This window comes from Megascapheus bottae, chromosome 21 (assembly GCF_031878675.1).
Source record: "Megascapheus bottae isolate mThoBot1 chromosome 21, mThoBot2.hap1, whole genome shotgun sequence".
Taxonomy (NCBI): domain Eukaryota; kingdom Metazoa; phylum Chordata; class Mammalia; order Rodentia; family Geomyidae; genus Megascapheus; species Megascapheus bottae.
Genome location: NC_143529.1, coordinates 8,081,190 through 8,097,928, shown reverse-complemented (window position 1 = coordinate 8,097,928; position 16,739 = coordinate 8,081,190). Strand labels below are relative to the sequence as shown.

The 16,739-nt window shown below is 41.8% G+C and overlaps 1 protein-coding gene across 1 annotated transcript in view; it reads left to right on the top strand.

The window, feature by feature from the left end:
• Nucleotides 1-36: 36 nt before the first annotated feature.
• Nucleotides 37-16,739, top strand: part of Rftn2 (raftlin family member 2) — a 48,471-nt gene continuing 31,768 nt past the window's right edge. The window contains exons 1-3 of the mRNA XM_090354547.1: nt 37-646; nt 13,679-13,862; nt 15,839-15,953. Of these exons, the coding sequence (XP_090210673.1) occupies nt 508-646; nt 13,679-13,862; nt 15,839-15,953 (438 nt within the window). The 5' untranslated portion in view covers nt 37-507. The remainder of the gene's footprint in view (nt 647-13,678; nt 13,863-15,838; nt 15,954-16,739) is intronic.

Sequence of the window (16,739 nt, the reverse complement as noted above, 5' to 3'; positions counted from 1 at the left end):
TGGTGTGCACAAGACAGAAAAAAAAAAACAGAAAAAAATTTTCATGCCACTGTCATCTGGATATATCTACTTTATATAATTACATTTAAGTTGCACTTTTGCCTTTTTATTTCCATTTGAGGACCTCTTTTATCATCTGGCCAACTGGGAAAGACAAAGCACTGTTGGTGCCAGAGCAACAGCACTCTGGTAGGGGGCTGGCTGGCTGTGAATTGACGTGGCATGGAAATTCTCCACTAAGTTGCAGCAGCTTGAGTATTTCTCTGAGATCAAGCCCTGCCTCAGAATCTGTAGCTAAATCATGGGCTCAGGAACTTTGCACAAAAATGGACAGAAAAAGTCTTCAGCTCCTTCTTTGGAGCCTGATGTTTTCTGGCTGGATTTCGATGGCTCAGCTGAAAACCCAATCAAAGCAGTGAAGTCTGTAACTTTCTTTTCGCAGCTTAACAACAGAATTTGCTGGTCTCCCTCTCCTGTCCTGCAGTTTAATTCCTCACAGACTTTGCCATGGGGTGTGGACTTCGAAAGCTGGAAGACCCTGATGATAGCAGTCCTGGAAAAATATTTTCTACCCTGAAGAGATCACAAGTGGAAACAAAGACGGAATTTGCTTACGAATATGTATTACTGGATTTTACATTACAAGGTACCTTTTGCTTCTCTTTTAGCTGTGAAATCTTTCCAAAATAATAGACGACTAATTGTTTTTAATGTTGACTTACAAATTCTTGAACTGTTCATCACAGTCAGATTGTATAACCCATCTAATAGTAGTGCTTTGTTTCTTATTTTGGATTTTTGCTTTCTTGTATTTGCTTATTTCTTTCTGGATAATTTTTTTCTTTCTGTTTCTTTTCTTTTTTTCTTGTAAAACAACTCCTGTGCATCTTATAAAATTAGGGAAGCTACTTGGAAATGTTTCTTTTGTTTTTAAATCAAATGCTAATTTGTGGAAGAGTTTGCAGAGAATGCTTGATTTAAAGACCAAATATCTATATCCTTAATGACAGCTTGTGTTTTGAAAGGGATTTCAAAAGCCCGGGAGACGGCACCGTGTAGGCAATATTACCCAGATCAAATTGGGGAAGATTGTGTTCTGAGACAAATTTGAGGTTACTAACTGTGTGGAATTGTGTGATTGTGTCACTTGCTTGCTATTTTTTGACCCAACTAAAATACAGTATAACAGAAAAAAAAAAAACAGAAGAAGAAAAAAAAAGTTGTTTTTTGTAACACACTTCCTTTGCTCTGTGCCCTGTCTGGAACAGAGTTTCTCTGTTCCAGAAAGTTGGAAACACAAATAAACAAGCCCAGATGGCAGCTCCATGGAGGGGACGGAGGTAGCTCTACTTCACAAATACTCTGCCTCTTTCCTTTTGGGAACTCTGAGTCCTGGACAAAAAGAGAGAGAGAAAGAGAGAGAGAGAGAGAGAGAGAGAGAGAGAGAGAGAGAGAGAGAGAGAGAGAGAGAGAGAGAGAGAGAGAGAGAGAGGGAGAGAGAGAGAGAGAGAGAGAGAGAGAGAGAGAGAGAGAGAGAGAGAGAGAGAGAGAGAGAGGAGAGGTTTTTTTTAAAGAACTGTATCTTTAATTATGGAATTTATGGAAGTAAGTTGCTTATTGTTAAGATACTAGGTACTAGTATTTTAAGTTTTTATAACAAACATGTTTAATTGTCACAAATCTAACAGAAAGTTTACTCTAACTAAATTAGCATGTTGGATATTGTCTTAACTTTTTTTTAGTTGAACATATTTATTTCTCCATCTCCATTCCTGTCTCTGCATTTCTCTCTGTCTGTCTCTTTGCCTTCTCTGTGTCTCTCCCTCCCTCTCTCTCTGTCTCTCTTTCCCCCCAGCTTGCTCTAGAAACAGTGCATCTTTGTGTAAGAAGCAAGGGTAGTCCATTTTTCTTTGTCAAAAATTGAGCTGGCCAGTAAACAAACTCCCTTCCTGAAATATACCACAAATCTGTACACACACACACACACACACACACACACACACACACACGCATCCCACATATACATACATATATACTTTGAACATTTTAACATTCCTGTTTCCATCTAAGACTAAGGCTACCCAAAGGAAAAATATATTTCTTTTTAATCATGTCGGTTAAAATGGATTAAGATAATGATGCTAATCAGGAAAAGTAACCGATAATCCGATTTTCTATAGTATTTGAGAAAATATTTATAATATGGTAGTTTTCAAAATAGTGACTGACCCTGCTTTTACTTATCAGTTGGACTAGTGTCTGTAAATCATGGGACACAAAAACATATTCTCCTGAAACCTTCAACTTTGTCTATTCATAAAATTTGAGCCAGAACCATTTTGCGGTGTACTTCTCAATACTGTGCATAATCCAGCCTAGGTTTGTAGTTAGAGGAACTTGAGGTTGGTCTGATTCGTCTCTTTCTCCCAATGTCAACATCTTCAATGTATGGATATAAACTCCCTCATCCTTGAACCAAGATTTACCATTTGATTCCAAAGTCATTTTGGTTTTCTCATTGTCAGACCCTCTTTTATCTGTAAAGGGAGTATAAGTTTTCACTCCAGGTGTGTGAAAGATGTAACTGTGAATTCCTCTGTAAGATGTAAATACAAGCATATCATATGAATGTGAACACATGACACAGGCACATGTTTTAAAGTTGCATCTGGTTCCTATTTGGTTCAGGCGCCTAGTCTCCTAGTTAGTGCTTCATCTCTCTCTCTAGTTCTTCCACATGGTTTGGCTTGGGGCTTTTGTTTGCCTGTTTTTGGTCTGTGCCTTTGCCTTTGCTTTAGAAGCCAGGATGTGAGCACAGCCCAGTTCCAAAGCCCCCTTCCTGGTCATGTCTTTCCGAACTCTCTCCACTTTTAGTTTTGATGGTCACCTGCCTGTCCCATGGCTACAGGAGTGAGTGTGGGATAGGTTCAAAAACTCCAACCCTCTGTTTGGCACTGACAATTCCATGCTGGGACTCTGGAAGAAATGAGTAAGTGTTAGCTCCTGCCACTGGTTTGTCAGAGGCCACCATGCAGTGAGCAACCCTGGTGGAAATGAAGTGGCCTGGTGCCAGCTGTGTGTGCGTCTTCTGTTACTCCCCTCGGACCTTTCCAAACAGAGGCTACAAAACAGAATAAAATGCCTTGGAGCCAGGAGGGGAACTTGAAAACTTTCCAGTCCCTGTGGTTATATGGTAGTTTTAATTATCTTTAACAACTTGTTTTCCATTTAATTCTACCTTTCTTCCCACCCTCCCCAGTCACAACTTCAAAAAATATATACTTTAGGAGAATGGTAATACTATTTCTATTGTGAGGAAGAAGGTTTATAAATGTATTCACTTGTGACCCTCTTCTGCCTTCCAGCAAACAGAGCAGAATGTGCTCTCTCTCTCCTCCTCTGAACTCAGATCCTATAGGAAACTTTTTGGCCAACTTGTTGGGGTTACTACAAATTTCTTCTTTTATCGCTGGAATATGATAATTATTATTTACATGTCCACTTCACAGATTCATATACTTTTTTTTCTTATCCTGAATGAATCACTCATTCATTCAAGCATAACTTGATATGTAATCCCTGTTAATACTGATTTTTCTGGAAATTGTAGATGGTAAAAGAAATTAAAAATATAACTCTTTCTTTTGTGTGTGTGTGGGTCATGGGGCTTGAATTCTAGGCCTGGGCACTGTCCCTAAGCTCTTCAGCTCAAGGCTACCGCCCTACCCCTGAGCCACAGCCCCATTTCTAGTCTTCTAGTGATTAATTGGAGATAATAGTCTCTCCATCTTCAGAGGCCAGCCTGGCTTTCAACTGCAACCCTCAGATCTCAGCCTCCTGGATAGCTACAAAGGGGTTTTGCTGGTGGTGGTGGTGGTCATGGGGCTTGAACTCAGAGCCTACTGCTGCCCCGGAGCACTTTATGCTCTAGTCTAGCACTCTACCACTGAGCCATGGTTCCACTTCCCTTTTTTGGTGGTTAATTAGAGATAAGAATCCCACAGATTTTCCCGCATAGGCTGGCTTTGAACCACAATCCCCAGATCTCAGCTGAGTATCTAGGATTACATGTGTGAGCCACCAGCACCCAGTTGAAAAGCATTTTGAACAGTAGTTCAAACACTACTGAACAAGTACAGAGATATGTTTTAAGAAGGTTGTGGGGTCACAGTGGGAGAGATGGAGGCAAGAAAAAAAGTCAAAAGACTGCTTTCCATCATTACCAAGGGTAACTATAAGGATGGAATGGAATAGGTAGACACAAGCGATATTAAGAAAGAAGCACTTAGCTTATGACTGACTAAATATAAAGGGCCAGAAAGAATAAGGAACCCAGGATAACTTCCCAGTTCTGAGCCTGAGCACCTGTGGAAATAATGATGCCTGAGTAGCCAGGGGTGCCTCCTGAAGGGGATGAACCAAAAGCAGTTCCAGGGCATGCATGGTTCGTCTGGAGGGGCAGTGAGCTTCTGGCAGAGGAAGCCATACTGGCGCAGCTGGATGTGGTGCCTTTGTGAGGAACTTGGAAATGAAGTCTGGCAGTTTCTGGGTTTTGATTTTTTTTTGCATCATTGGAATTTGAACTCAGAGCTTTATAAGAGTGTCACTGGACTGAAAGCCTTCAAATCTCAGTCTCTGAAGTCACTGGGATTTTGGACATGAGCCACAGTACCCAGTGGTTAAAAAAGGAATCTAGACAGATGTCAGTGTCTTGAACAATTTTGTGAAAAGCTATCAATAACAATGACAAAGTAAAAACACTAGGACCTAAAGACTAATGCAAAAAGTAATGGATAGTGGGGCTAGGAGTTTGGCCTAGTGGTAGAGTGCTTGCCTAGCATGCACGAAGACCCAGGTTCGATTCCTCGGTACCACATACATAGAAAAAAAAGGTGGAAGTGGTGCTGAGGCTCAAGTGGTAGAGCTCTAGCCTTGAGAAAGTCTAAGGACAGTGCTCAGGCCCTGAGCTCAAGCCCAGGACTGGCAAAAAAAAAAAAAAAGTAATAGATAGTGCTGGCAGTTTGGCCTAGTGGTAGCATGCTCACCTAGCATGCTCACCTAGCATTCGATTCTTTGGTACCACATACACAGGAAAAGCCGAAAGTAGCACTGCAGCTCAAGTGGCAGAGCACTAGCCTTATGCAAAAAATGTCTAAGGACAGTGCCCAGGCCTTGAGTTCGAGCCCCAGGGCTGGCAAAAAAAAAAAGTCTTCTTAGGCTTTGCCAGGAGTTTGTCCTAGTGGTAGAGTTCTTGCCCAGCATGCACCAAGACCCAGGTTTGATTCCTCCGTACCACATACATAGAAAAAAGCTTGAAGTGGCTCAAGTGGTAGAGCTCTAGCCTTGAAAAAGTCCAAGGACAGTGCCCAGGCCCTCAGTTCAAGCCCCAGGACTGGCAAAAAAAAATGGTTAGTTTTAAATATTAGAGAATTTTCAGGAAGGATGAAGGTAGTGCATTGTAGTTAATGCACTAAAACATCAACAGGACGTGAGTAGAATATATAATCAGAAATATGAATTCAAAAGAAAGAAGAAGAGGGGGCATGACAGGTCATGTCTAAAATCCCAACACTTAGGCTTAGCACAGAGGTTTAGGCAGGCAAATCATGTTTTCAAGCCTGGACCACATAGTGAAACTGTCTCAAAAGAAAAATGGAAGAGCTGGGCAACAGTGGCTCAGGATTGTAATCTTAGCTAATCAGGAGGCTGAGATCTAAGAATCAGAATTCCAAGCCAGCCCATGGAAGGAAAGCCCATGAGATTCTTTTCGCCATTACTCCTGAAAAGCCAGAAAAGGACCTGTGGCTCAAATTGTAGAGCTCTGGCCTTCAGCACAAAAGTTCAGAGACAGTACCCAGTCCCTGAATTCAAGCTTTAGGATTAGCGCAAAAAGAAAAGATGAGGAGAGAAGAGGAGACAGAGAAACAAGAAGGAAAGAGGGAAGGAAGGAAGGAAGGAAGGGAGGGAGGGAGGGAGGGAGGGAGGGAGGGAGGGAGGGAGGGAGGAAAAAGGAAAAAAAGAAAATGATGAAAGAAAGAGGGGCCAGAAGTTTGACCAAGTGGTAGAATGTCAATCCAGGTTTTATTCCTCGGTACCTCATACATAGAAAAAGCCAGAAATTGTGTTGTGGCTCAAGTGGTAGAGCTCTAGCCTTGAGAAACTCCAAGGACAGTGCTCAGGCCCTGAGCTGTAAACCCCTAGGCTGGCAAAAATAAATAAATAAATTAAAGAAGAAGAAGAAGAAGAAGAAGGAAGGAAGGAAGGAAGGAAGGAAGGAAGGAAGGAAGGAAAGAAAGAAAGAAAGAAAGAAAGAAAGAAAGAAAGAAAGAAAGAAAGAAAGAAAGACTGGCAGGCAAGAAAGAAGGGAGTGTAGGAGAATGGGAGGAAGGAAGGAGAGACAGAGGGGAGGGAGGGAGGAGAGGAAGGAAGGGACAGAAGGGGGGAAAGGAGTGATGAAGGAGGGGAGGGAGAAAGAAAAAAAGGACAAATGAAAGGGAAAACAGGAAGAAATAGATGTTCTGCTAATATTTTTCTCTATATCAATCTAGTAATTTCTTGGGAAATTCACCAAGCAGTTGAATTGTTTTCAAATGCAAAGGGCTACATAAAAAGAAATGCATTTAAAAAGTGATTGAGTCAACAGGGCACCAGTGACTCACCCCTACAATTCTAACTTCTCAGGAGACTGAGATCTAGGATCTCAGATCAAAGCCACCCTGGGCAGAAAAGTCTATTGTCCAATGACCCACTCAGAACCCAAAAGTGGCACACTGGCTCTAGTGGTGGATCTAGCCTTTAGCACAAAGAGGGTAAGGGACAACCCCCGGCCCTGAGTTCAAGCCCAGTGATCAAAAGAATGGGGAAAAAAATTGAATCCATTTAAGTGTCAAAATAGTGCCTGTAGCTAGGTGCTGGTGGCTCATGCTACTGAAATCTGAAGATTTTGGTTCAAAGCCAGCCTGGGCAGAAAAGTCCATGATTCTCATATCTAATAAAGTACTCAGATAAAGCCAGAAGTGGTGCTGATTCAAGTGGTAGAATGCTTGACCACGAAGAAGCTCAGAGACAATACCCAGGCCCTGAGTTCAAGCCCCATGACCAGAAAAAAAAGTCCTTGTTATGAAACCTCCTCTTCCTTTCTTTTTTTCTTTTTTAATCCCCAGTTCTGGGGCTCAAAGCCAGGGCCTTATGCCAGCAAGGCAAATGTTATACCCCTGAGCAGTGTCTCTTAGCCCTCCTTTCCACTAGATGTTAAAAATACATAAAGAGGTCCATTATGTTTGAAATTGTGAGATTATTTTTGCTGAGAAAAACAACAAAACCTCACAAATCCAAACTATTGTGGGAAAGAAAGATTCCATTCTGTATGGGAAGAGGAAGGACTCTAATAATAGCAGAGTTGACCCACTTTTTAAAAAAAAAAATGTATGCTAGACAACAATACATTTACAGATCTGTCTGCTCTCTACAAAAAATTGGAGTGGTTGTTCTCCCACGTCTGCTCCTTAGATAGACATTTATTATTTGAATGGATTACTCACTTTGCCCCTCTATGCCAAAAACTAGGATACAAGCTAAATAAAATTCTAAGGACCATCCCTGAGGGAAACTGCAAATAAACACACAGCTGCAATGATACATATCTCAGGAGCCCGAGATCTGAGGATCATGGTTCAAAACCAACCTGGGTGGGAAAGTGCATGAGACTCTTAGCTCCGATGAATGGCCAAAATGGTAGACAGCAGTCTATGGTTCAAATGGTAGAGTAACAGCCCTGAGAAGAGAAGAAAAAACAAAAATCCATGTATCTACTTAGCTGAAGAGACACCCAAAAGAAATGTGTGTGTGTGTGTGTGTGTGTGTGTGTGTGTGTGTGTGTGTGTGTACCGTGTGACCCATACAAGGGTGTCCACAGAATCATCTGTAACACCCTGAACTTGTGAACACCGAGATCTCCTAAGAACAAGAGAGCAGAAAAACAAATAAATGGTGGAATGCTCACACAAGGGGACCTTGTGCAACGGAAGGCAGCTCAGGATTTCTGGAAAAAGGCTAGATTGTAAACACTTCTGGCTTAGTGAGCCATGTGCTTTCAATCACAGCGCCTGAGCCCCGCCATGGCCAGAGCAGAGCAGTCAAAGAGGACAGAGAATCAAGCAAGCTGCGGCCATCCTCACACCTACTACCCTGCAGTGGTATGGAACTCCAGCCACATAGCACCCATGGGAGAGGCCTGGGGTAGGGTGTGGAGAAGAGACACGAGCCCTCACTCAGGCACGCACATGCACAGACACAGAAGTAGATACTGTGGACCCCTTTCCAAGCAGGGCAAGACCCTGGCTCAGTCTCCAGCACGACAGAAAGCAACTAACTCAACTACAATTCTCAGGGTTGCATTCTGGGGTGGTAAACTAAAAAGACAAACAAGGAAATGATTGCCATAAAAGTCACGGTGGTAACGGGGGTGGAGAGACGAGGAATTGCCACTGGGAAGGGTGAAATGAAGCCTGCTACAGTGCTAGCCAATTCCTTTCTCCCTCTTTTTTTTTTTTTCCAGTCCTGGGCCTTGAACTCAGGGTCTGAGCACTGTTCTTGAGCTTTCCCAAGGCTAGAGCTCTACCACTTGAGCTACAGCACTATTTCCAGCTTTTTCTATGTATGTGGTACCAAGGAATCGAAACCTAGGCCAAACTCCTGGCCCTGTCTCTGTCTCTGTCTCTCTGTCTCTCTGTCTCTCTCTCTGTGTGTGTCTCTCTCTGTCTCTCTCTGTCTCTGTCTCTCTGTCACTCTCTCTCTCTCCCTCTCTCCCTATGTCCCCTCTCTCTCTCTCTCCCTCTCTCCCTCCCTCTCCTCTCTCCCTCTCCTCTCTCCCTCTCCTCTCTCCCTCTCCTGTTTTCTCCTCTCTCCCTCTCTTCCCTCTCCTCTCTCTCTCTCCTGTTTTCTCCTCTCTCCCTCTCTTCCCTCTCCTCTTTCTCTTCCTCTCTCCCTTCTCCTAGCTCTCTCCCTCTCTCCCCCCTCTTTTCCCTCCCTCCTCTCTCCTGCTCTTTCATTTCTCCCTCTCTTTCCCTCTTCCCTCTCTCCCTTCTCTCCTCTTTTTTCTCTCTCTCCTCTCCCCTCCTCTTTCATCTCTCCCTCTCTCTCCCTCTTCCCTCTCTCCCTTCTCTTCTCTCTCTCCTCTCCTCTCCTTTTTCCTCTCTCCTCTCTCTCTTCTCTCCTCTTTCTTCAGGACTGGGGCTTGGACCTCATGTTCTTGCTTGGTTTTTTTGTTCAAGGCTGGCTCTCTGCCACTTGAACCACATCTCCAACTTCGAGCTTTTGCTGGTTAAATGAAGGTAAGAGTTTCTTAGATTTGTCTACTTGGGCTGCTTTTGAACCCCAGTCCTCAGACCCCAGCCTTCTAAGCAGCTATGATTATAAATGTGAGCCACTAGCACCTGGCTCTACCTTCTACCTTTTTGACAGATGGTGAGTAGTTTTGCATGTGCTTTGTGTTCGTCCCCTGTAGTGTATTGCATTCCTGCACATACTCCCCACCACTGCAAAAAAATAAATAAAATAAAAGTAAAGTAAAAATGCTGGTTAAAAGAAAGGACTAAGAACAGAATAGAATTAAAGCAGACAAGCCTGCAGACAATAAATCCAAAGACCTAGGCTTGGGAGGAAATGCAATGGAAACTGCACAGGAAACAGAAGGTGAGGAGCACAACAGTGGGACACAGCAGTGAAATGGGCTGCCGGAGGCTGGGCCTGTCATAACTGCCCTGTCCCTACCTGCCTGAGCCTGTCATAACTGCCCTGTCCCTACCTGCCTGCCAGAATGCCCCGTGCAGCTCCTCAGAGTCTCACTGCAGTTACGTCTATTAGCAAGGGGCTTCCAGGTGATCACTGAAGTGTCACAATGAAAATGCTGTTTATTCAAGTAAGCCAATATCCCTGGTTATTTAAAACATTTAATGAGTAGACTAATCAGCGACTCTTTTCAATGCCCATACATTAAATGACTTAACTTACCATGGTCTAAATGCTTTTGCTCATCTCCTGCATGAATTTTCACAAATCCTGAAATAATATGATCCAAATCACTGAACTTTTACTTTCCCAGAGGTGCTAGAATATTCTGGCTCTCAACTCTTTCTGTCTGGGTTCAAGAGCAGCCTCATGCTTTACTAGCAATTTGGGAAAATTGCCCCATCTTTTTTTTCCTGAGTTTTTTTCCATCTGAGAATATTGTAATTCCTACTTAATAAGAATTTTGTAAGCGTTTTGGGTAGAGCAAGTGGTAGAGCATCTGGTTAGTAAGCACAAGACTGTGAGTTCAAACTACAAAAGAAAAACAAAGAAAGTTGGGTGCCAGTGTCTCATATTCTAATCCTAGCTACTCAGGAAGCTGAGATTTGAGGATCAATGTTTTTTATAAATAATTTTTATGGTAATTAATAGAAGGGTAACATTATATTCACCAGAGAGAAGGTGCATAACTTCACAAACATTGATATCCTTTCTCATGACATGGTCCCCATTTCCCTCCCACCCTCCCCCAGGTTATCTTGATTTTCCCCCTTCCCTATCCAATTTCAAATGACCAATTAAGCACATATAAAATATATCAGATAACGAGGTGAAATATTGTAACAATATGAGATAACCAAGGGATGGCAAAAGAGATGAGCAATAACATGGTACATTAAGGACAACAGTCACTCATTATATGGCTTTTGTTCCCTTATCCTGGAGGTCCTTACATTTAGTGTCGGACTATTTGGCCTAATGTCTCTAGATTTTTGTTCTATTGTAAATTGAGGATCAATGTTTAAAGCCAGCCCAGGCAGACAAATCCGTGAGATTCTTTTTTTTTTTAATTTTTTTACTGTGATTAATAGAAGGGTTACATTATATTCACCAGACAGAAGGTGCATTACTTCACAAACATTGATACCTTTCTCGTGACATGGTCCCCTTTCCCTCCGACCCTCCCCATGAGATTCTTATCTACAATTAATTAGAAAAAAGTCAGAAGTAGAGGTGTGGTTCAAGTAGTAGAGTACACCCTTGAGGGGAAGAAACTTAGGGACAGTGCCCAGACCCTGGTTCAAGCCCTAGGACTCACACACACACACACACACACACACACACACACACACACACACACACACACACAGAGGATTACATGAGCATTACATGAGCCAGGCATGGTTGCTCATGCCTGTAATCCTAGCTACTCAGGAGGCTGAGATCTGAGAATTGAGGTTCAAACTCCTATCTCCAATTAACCTCTAGAAAACAGGAAGTGGAGCTTGGCTCAAGGGTAACATGGTAGCCTTGAGCTGAAGAGCTCAGGGACAGTGCCCAGGCAGAGTTCAAGCCCCATGTTCTGCCAAAAAAAAAAAAAACAGGATTACATGAAAATTGATCATTTATCATGTCCTTATGTTTTTTAGATCTAGCTTCCACATGTGAGAGAAAGCATGCACCATTTGTCTCTCTGAGCTTGTCTTATCTCAGTATGATTTATTCTAGGTCTATCCATTTCCCTGCAAATTGCATAATATCATTCTTTCTAAGGGATGAATAGCATTCCATTGTGTGTATGTACCACATTTTTTGATTCACTCATTTATTGTAGGGCACCTGGGCTTTTTCCATAATTTGACTATTGTGCAGCAATGAATATGGATGTACAAGTGTCTTTACCATATTCTGGCTTGTGATAATCTGGGTAGATGGTTTGGCTGGGTCATAGAGATCTCATGTTCAGTTTTTTGAGGAACCTCCAAACCTCCTTTCAGAGTTGTTATACTAGTCTGCATTTCCACCAACAGTGCAATAAGATTCCTTCCCTGGCCTTCCCAACATCCCCTCCAGCATTTGTTGTCATTCTTGATGTTTGCCACTCTCGTTGGGATGAAACTGAATCTCAAAATTGTTTTGATTTGCACTTCCTTAATGGCCAGGGTTGTTGAACATTTCTTCCTGTGTCTATTTGCCATTCTTACTTCTTTTTCTGAGAAGTTTTTCTCCCGCTTCTTTGCCCATTTATTGATTGGTTTATTCATTTGGGAGAGGGAGTAATTTTCTACCTTTATGCAATAGTTTTGCATGTATGTCATCCTAACAGATGAATATTTTCAAGTTATCCTAATGAACCAAACATAGAAAGACATGATTGAGGTAGGTTTCTTGCCCTTAAAGAATTTTCAATCTAACAGTCAAGACAGACATCTGAATAAGTATTATCTAGTGGAATAATACACAGCACAGAGGAAAGAATTGGGGAGCTGAGGCTGAACTGGAAAAAAAATAAAGGCTAGTATCATGAAACAGAATGGCAGGTTCCAACACTCCTAGTAGCTCTGACATGACAAAGTAAGATATACAAGAAAGATGAGGGTGAAGTCTGATCTTTAGGCAGAGGCCAATGGAATGTTCTTTTACATCATGCTAAAACATTCCCTTATTGTATAGTATGCAATGCAATCCATTAAAAACTGATTTTCTTTAAGTTTTCATAGAATTAGTGCATAGTTTTTTTGTTTGTTTGTTTGGCTTTTTTGTCAGTTATGGGGCTTGAACTCTCTGAGCTTGGATGCTGTCCCTGAGCTCTTCAGCTCAAGGTTAGCACATTATTACTTTAAGCCACAGTGCCATTTCCAGTTTTCTGGTAGTTAATTGGATAAGAGTCTCACTGGCTTTCATGCCCAGTCTGGCTTTGAACTGTGACCCTTAGATCTCAGCCTTCTGAGCAGCTAGAATTATAGGCATGAGCCATCAGCACCTGGCAGTTCATAGTTTTAAAAAGTTTAACTTACATTTTATTCCCCAGTCATATTCCATCTTCTTTGATCCTTTTTCAGTTCCTTTGTCTCAAATTCAAGTCCAGATTCTAAAAAGAAAGGGATATGAATCCAGGGATGATTGTAGGGCTGGGATGTTTAACATTCATATGGACTGTCTCTTCAAAACCCAGGATTATTCTCTTTGCTTTTCTATTCCTAAAGATGAAGAAAATATATTAGAAGTAGAATATTAGTTTAAGTCCCAAGGAGTATGAAAATTAGAGGAAAGGATTTATCCTAGTTTGTATAACTCTTGTTAACTGCTCTGTTTTAGTTTCAAATGATCTGGATGCCCACAGATGGTGGATTTCTGTTCCATTGCGTGGGATTAATGTGACAGGAGACAGCCCTTCCTCTCACCCTTCCTCCTGTGTTCCTAACTAACTAACTTCCTGAGTTTAGGCAATCGGCTGCAGGTCAATCTCCAGCATTAAAAAAGAAAAGACAAAAAGAAAAGACACGATGAAAGTATACATCTGGGCTGGGAGTTTGGCCTAGTGGTTAAAGTGCTTGCCTAGCATGCACAAAGACCCAGGTTCAATTCCTTGGTACCACATACATACAAAAAAGCCAGACGTGGTGCTGAGGCTCAAGTGGTAGAGCTCTAGCCTTGAGAAAGTCCAAGGACAGTGCTCAGGCCCTGAGCTCAAGCCCAGGATAGGCAAAAAAAAAAAAAAAAAAGAAAGTATACATCTGCCAGTTCTATCCTTCCTTTTTCTTAAATAAGTTCAGAAAAATACATAACATGTGTTAGCATAATGTATTTGAGATTAAGTTACACAGCCATAAATAATGCAGAATTCAATCACGAGTGTGAGAATGTCTCTTCACTTTTGGTATTTCAGCTTCATCAAACCCAGAAGTCATCAAGATCAATTCCATTTTGGATATTGCAACAAAAGTGGAAGACTATTATCTTAAAGGATATATTGTTGGGGCCATTCATCCTGTTATACAACCTGTGGGACCCCGAAAACACCTACCAGCAAGTTACCTTTACAGGGTAGTTTTATCGCGCTTGAAATTAAGGTAAGCATAGTATGGCAAGAAAATAGTCAGGGGGGCCAGGAGTTTGGCCTACTGGTAGAGTGCTTGCCTAGCATGCACAAAGCCCTGGATTCAATTCCTTCTTACCATACACAGAAAAAGCTGGAAGTGGTGCTGTGGCTCAAGTGGTAGAGTGCTAGCCTTGAGAAAGCCCAAGTACAATAGCCAAGACCTGAGTTGAAGCCCCAGGACAAGAAAGTAAAGAAAGAAAGAAAGAAAGAAAGAAAGAAAGAAAGAAAGAGAGAGAGAGAGAGAGAGAGAGAGAAAGAGAGAAAGAGAGAGGGAGGGAGAGAGGGAGGAAAAAAAGGAAAAGAAAAGAAAGAGAAAGAGAGAGAGAGAGAATAGTTATTCTGCCAGGTGCTGGGGGCTAAGGCCGGTAATCCTAGCTACTCAGGAGGCTGAGATTTGAGGATTCTGTTTCAAAGCCAGCCTGGGCAGGAAAGTCTCTGAGACTCTTATTTCCAATTAGCCATCAGAAAACCAAAAGTGGCGCTGTAGCTCAAAGTGGTAGAGGGGAAGCCTTTATCAAAAAAGCTCTAGGACAGCACCCAGGTCTTCAGTTCAAGCCCCACCACCACAACCAACAACAACATTTCTTTTTTAACAATGCCATCCCTTTCCTTACACTCTCCCAGTTTTGCCTTCTAAATTTTTTTTAAAATTTTACTTTATTTGTGATGCCAGTACTGTGGTTTGAACTCAGAGTCTTGTACTCTTGCATGGGTTTTTATGCTCAAGGCTGGGCCTCTACCTCTTGAGCCGTCGTCACACCTCCAGCTTTTTACTGGTTAATTAGATATAGATGTCATGGACTTTTCTGCCTGGGCTGGCTCCAAAATGTGATTCTCAGAGCTTAGCCTCCTGAGTTGCAAGAATTAGACACCAGTCTAAAATACGTTTGAAAGATACTTTTTCCAAATTATGCAACTATTTTTGTCAAAGTTGAAAATTTGACTTTTTTTTTCCAGTACTGGATGTTGTCCCTGAGGTTTTTTGTCCAAGGCTAGTGCCTTGGACAAATCAGTTCCACTGATTTTTTGGTAATTTTTTGGTAAAAAAAAAAGTCTCACAGACTTTTCTACCAGGTATATATTGTATAAACGTTTATTTATTTATTTGAAATAGTAAAGGAAAGGGGGGAAAACAAGATGATTGGGAGAGGTGGAGAGAGGGAAATGAGGACAAAAACATGAGAAAGGGTATCAATGTGTGAGAAGTAGTGTACCTACTACCTGGCTAATATAACTGTAACCCCTCTATACATTAGAAAAAGAAAAGAATTTTCTACCAGGTAAAACTTTGAACTATAATCCTCAGATCTCAGCCTCCTGAATAGCTAGGATTACGAGTGTGAACCACTGGTGCCTAGCAATTACTTTTTGTTTTTTTAATGGTAAGATACTTGCCATGAAGCATAATCTGTAATCCAATCTAGTCAGGAGACTAAGATCTGGGAATTGTGGTTCAAAGACAGACTGGACAGAAATGCCTATGAGACTCTTAACTCCAATTGCCCAGCAAAGAGCCAAAAATGGAGTTGTGGCTTAAGTGGTAGAACACCATCCTTGAACTAAAAAGCTAAGGGACAATGTCCAGGCCCTGAATTCAAGCCCCAAGACTGGTGCGCGCGCGCACACACACACACACACACACACACACACACACACACACACACACACACACCACACTCAAAAAGCATTTCTCATAACAAAAACAACAAATATAAAACTTTATTTTCCATTTTGAATTAGATATTTCTGGTTTAAATCAGGGACATTTAAATTAATTGAAGTTACTATGTGTGGTATTTTCATATGAGAAGGTAGCCCTCAGGATTGAAATAACAAGAAAAGAATGTCTTAAACTTCTTTGAGGGTTGCTTATGCAATTTCACATGAAGGTAACAGCTGGTCTTCAGCAGTTGGCTTCCAATCATGAATATCTTCTTTCTGTTACAGCCCAAAGCACTCAGCAACGCCCAATGGACAAAGACACCCAAGACTTGTGATTGAGGAATGTCCTTTAACTTACGAGACACAAACAAATGACATAGCAAAGGAACTCATAGAAAAGGTACTATATATGCATATATTTTTCTCATGGGATTTTGAGATGCATTTGGTATTTCTTCTTTATCCATTTCTTTTCTTCCTTCCTTCCTTCTTTCCTTCCTTCCTTCCTTCCTTCCTTCCTTCCTTCCTTTCCTCCTCCTGCTCCTCCTCCTCCTCCTTCTTCTTCTTCTTTTTTGCCAGTCCTGGGGACTGCTCAGGGCCTGAGCACTGTCCTCAAGCTTTCTCAAGGTTAGGCTCTACCATTTGAGACACAGCACCAATTCCAGTACAGAGGAATTGAACCCAGGTCTTCATACATGCAAGGCAAGCACTCTACCACTAGGCCAAACTCCTGGCCTTATTCATTTTTTTTCTTACTTTAAAAAGAATAGGGTCTTGGGGGCAGGGAGTTTGGCCTAGTGGTGGAGTGCTTGCCTTGCATGCACGAAGACCGGGGTTCAATTCCTCCAGTACCACATACATAGAAGAAAAAAAAAAAGCCAGAAGTGGTGCTGAGGCTCAAGTGGTAGAGCTCTAGCATTGAGAAAGTCCAAGGACAGTGCTCAGGCCCTGAGCTCAAGCCCAGGACTGGCAAAATAAAAATTTAAAAAAAAAAAGAATAGGGTCTCACTAGACACTAAGAGTAAACTATACAACTTGTGGGGGAGGATGGGAAGGAAAAACTGGGAGAGAGTGAAAGAAGGGGTGACATTGTGGGGAAAAAAATGTATGTATTATCTGGTTTATGTGACTATAACCTCTCTGTGTATCACCTCTATCAGAACAATAAAAAAAAAAAAAAAGCTTA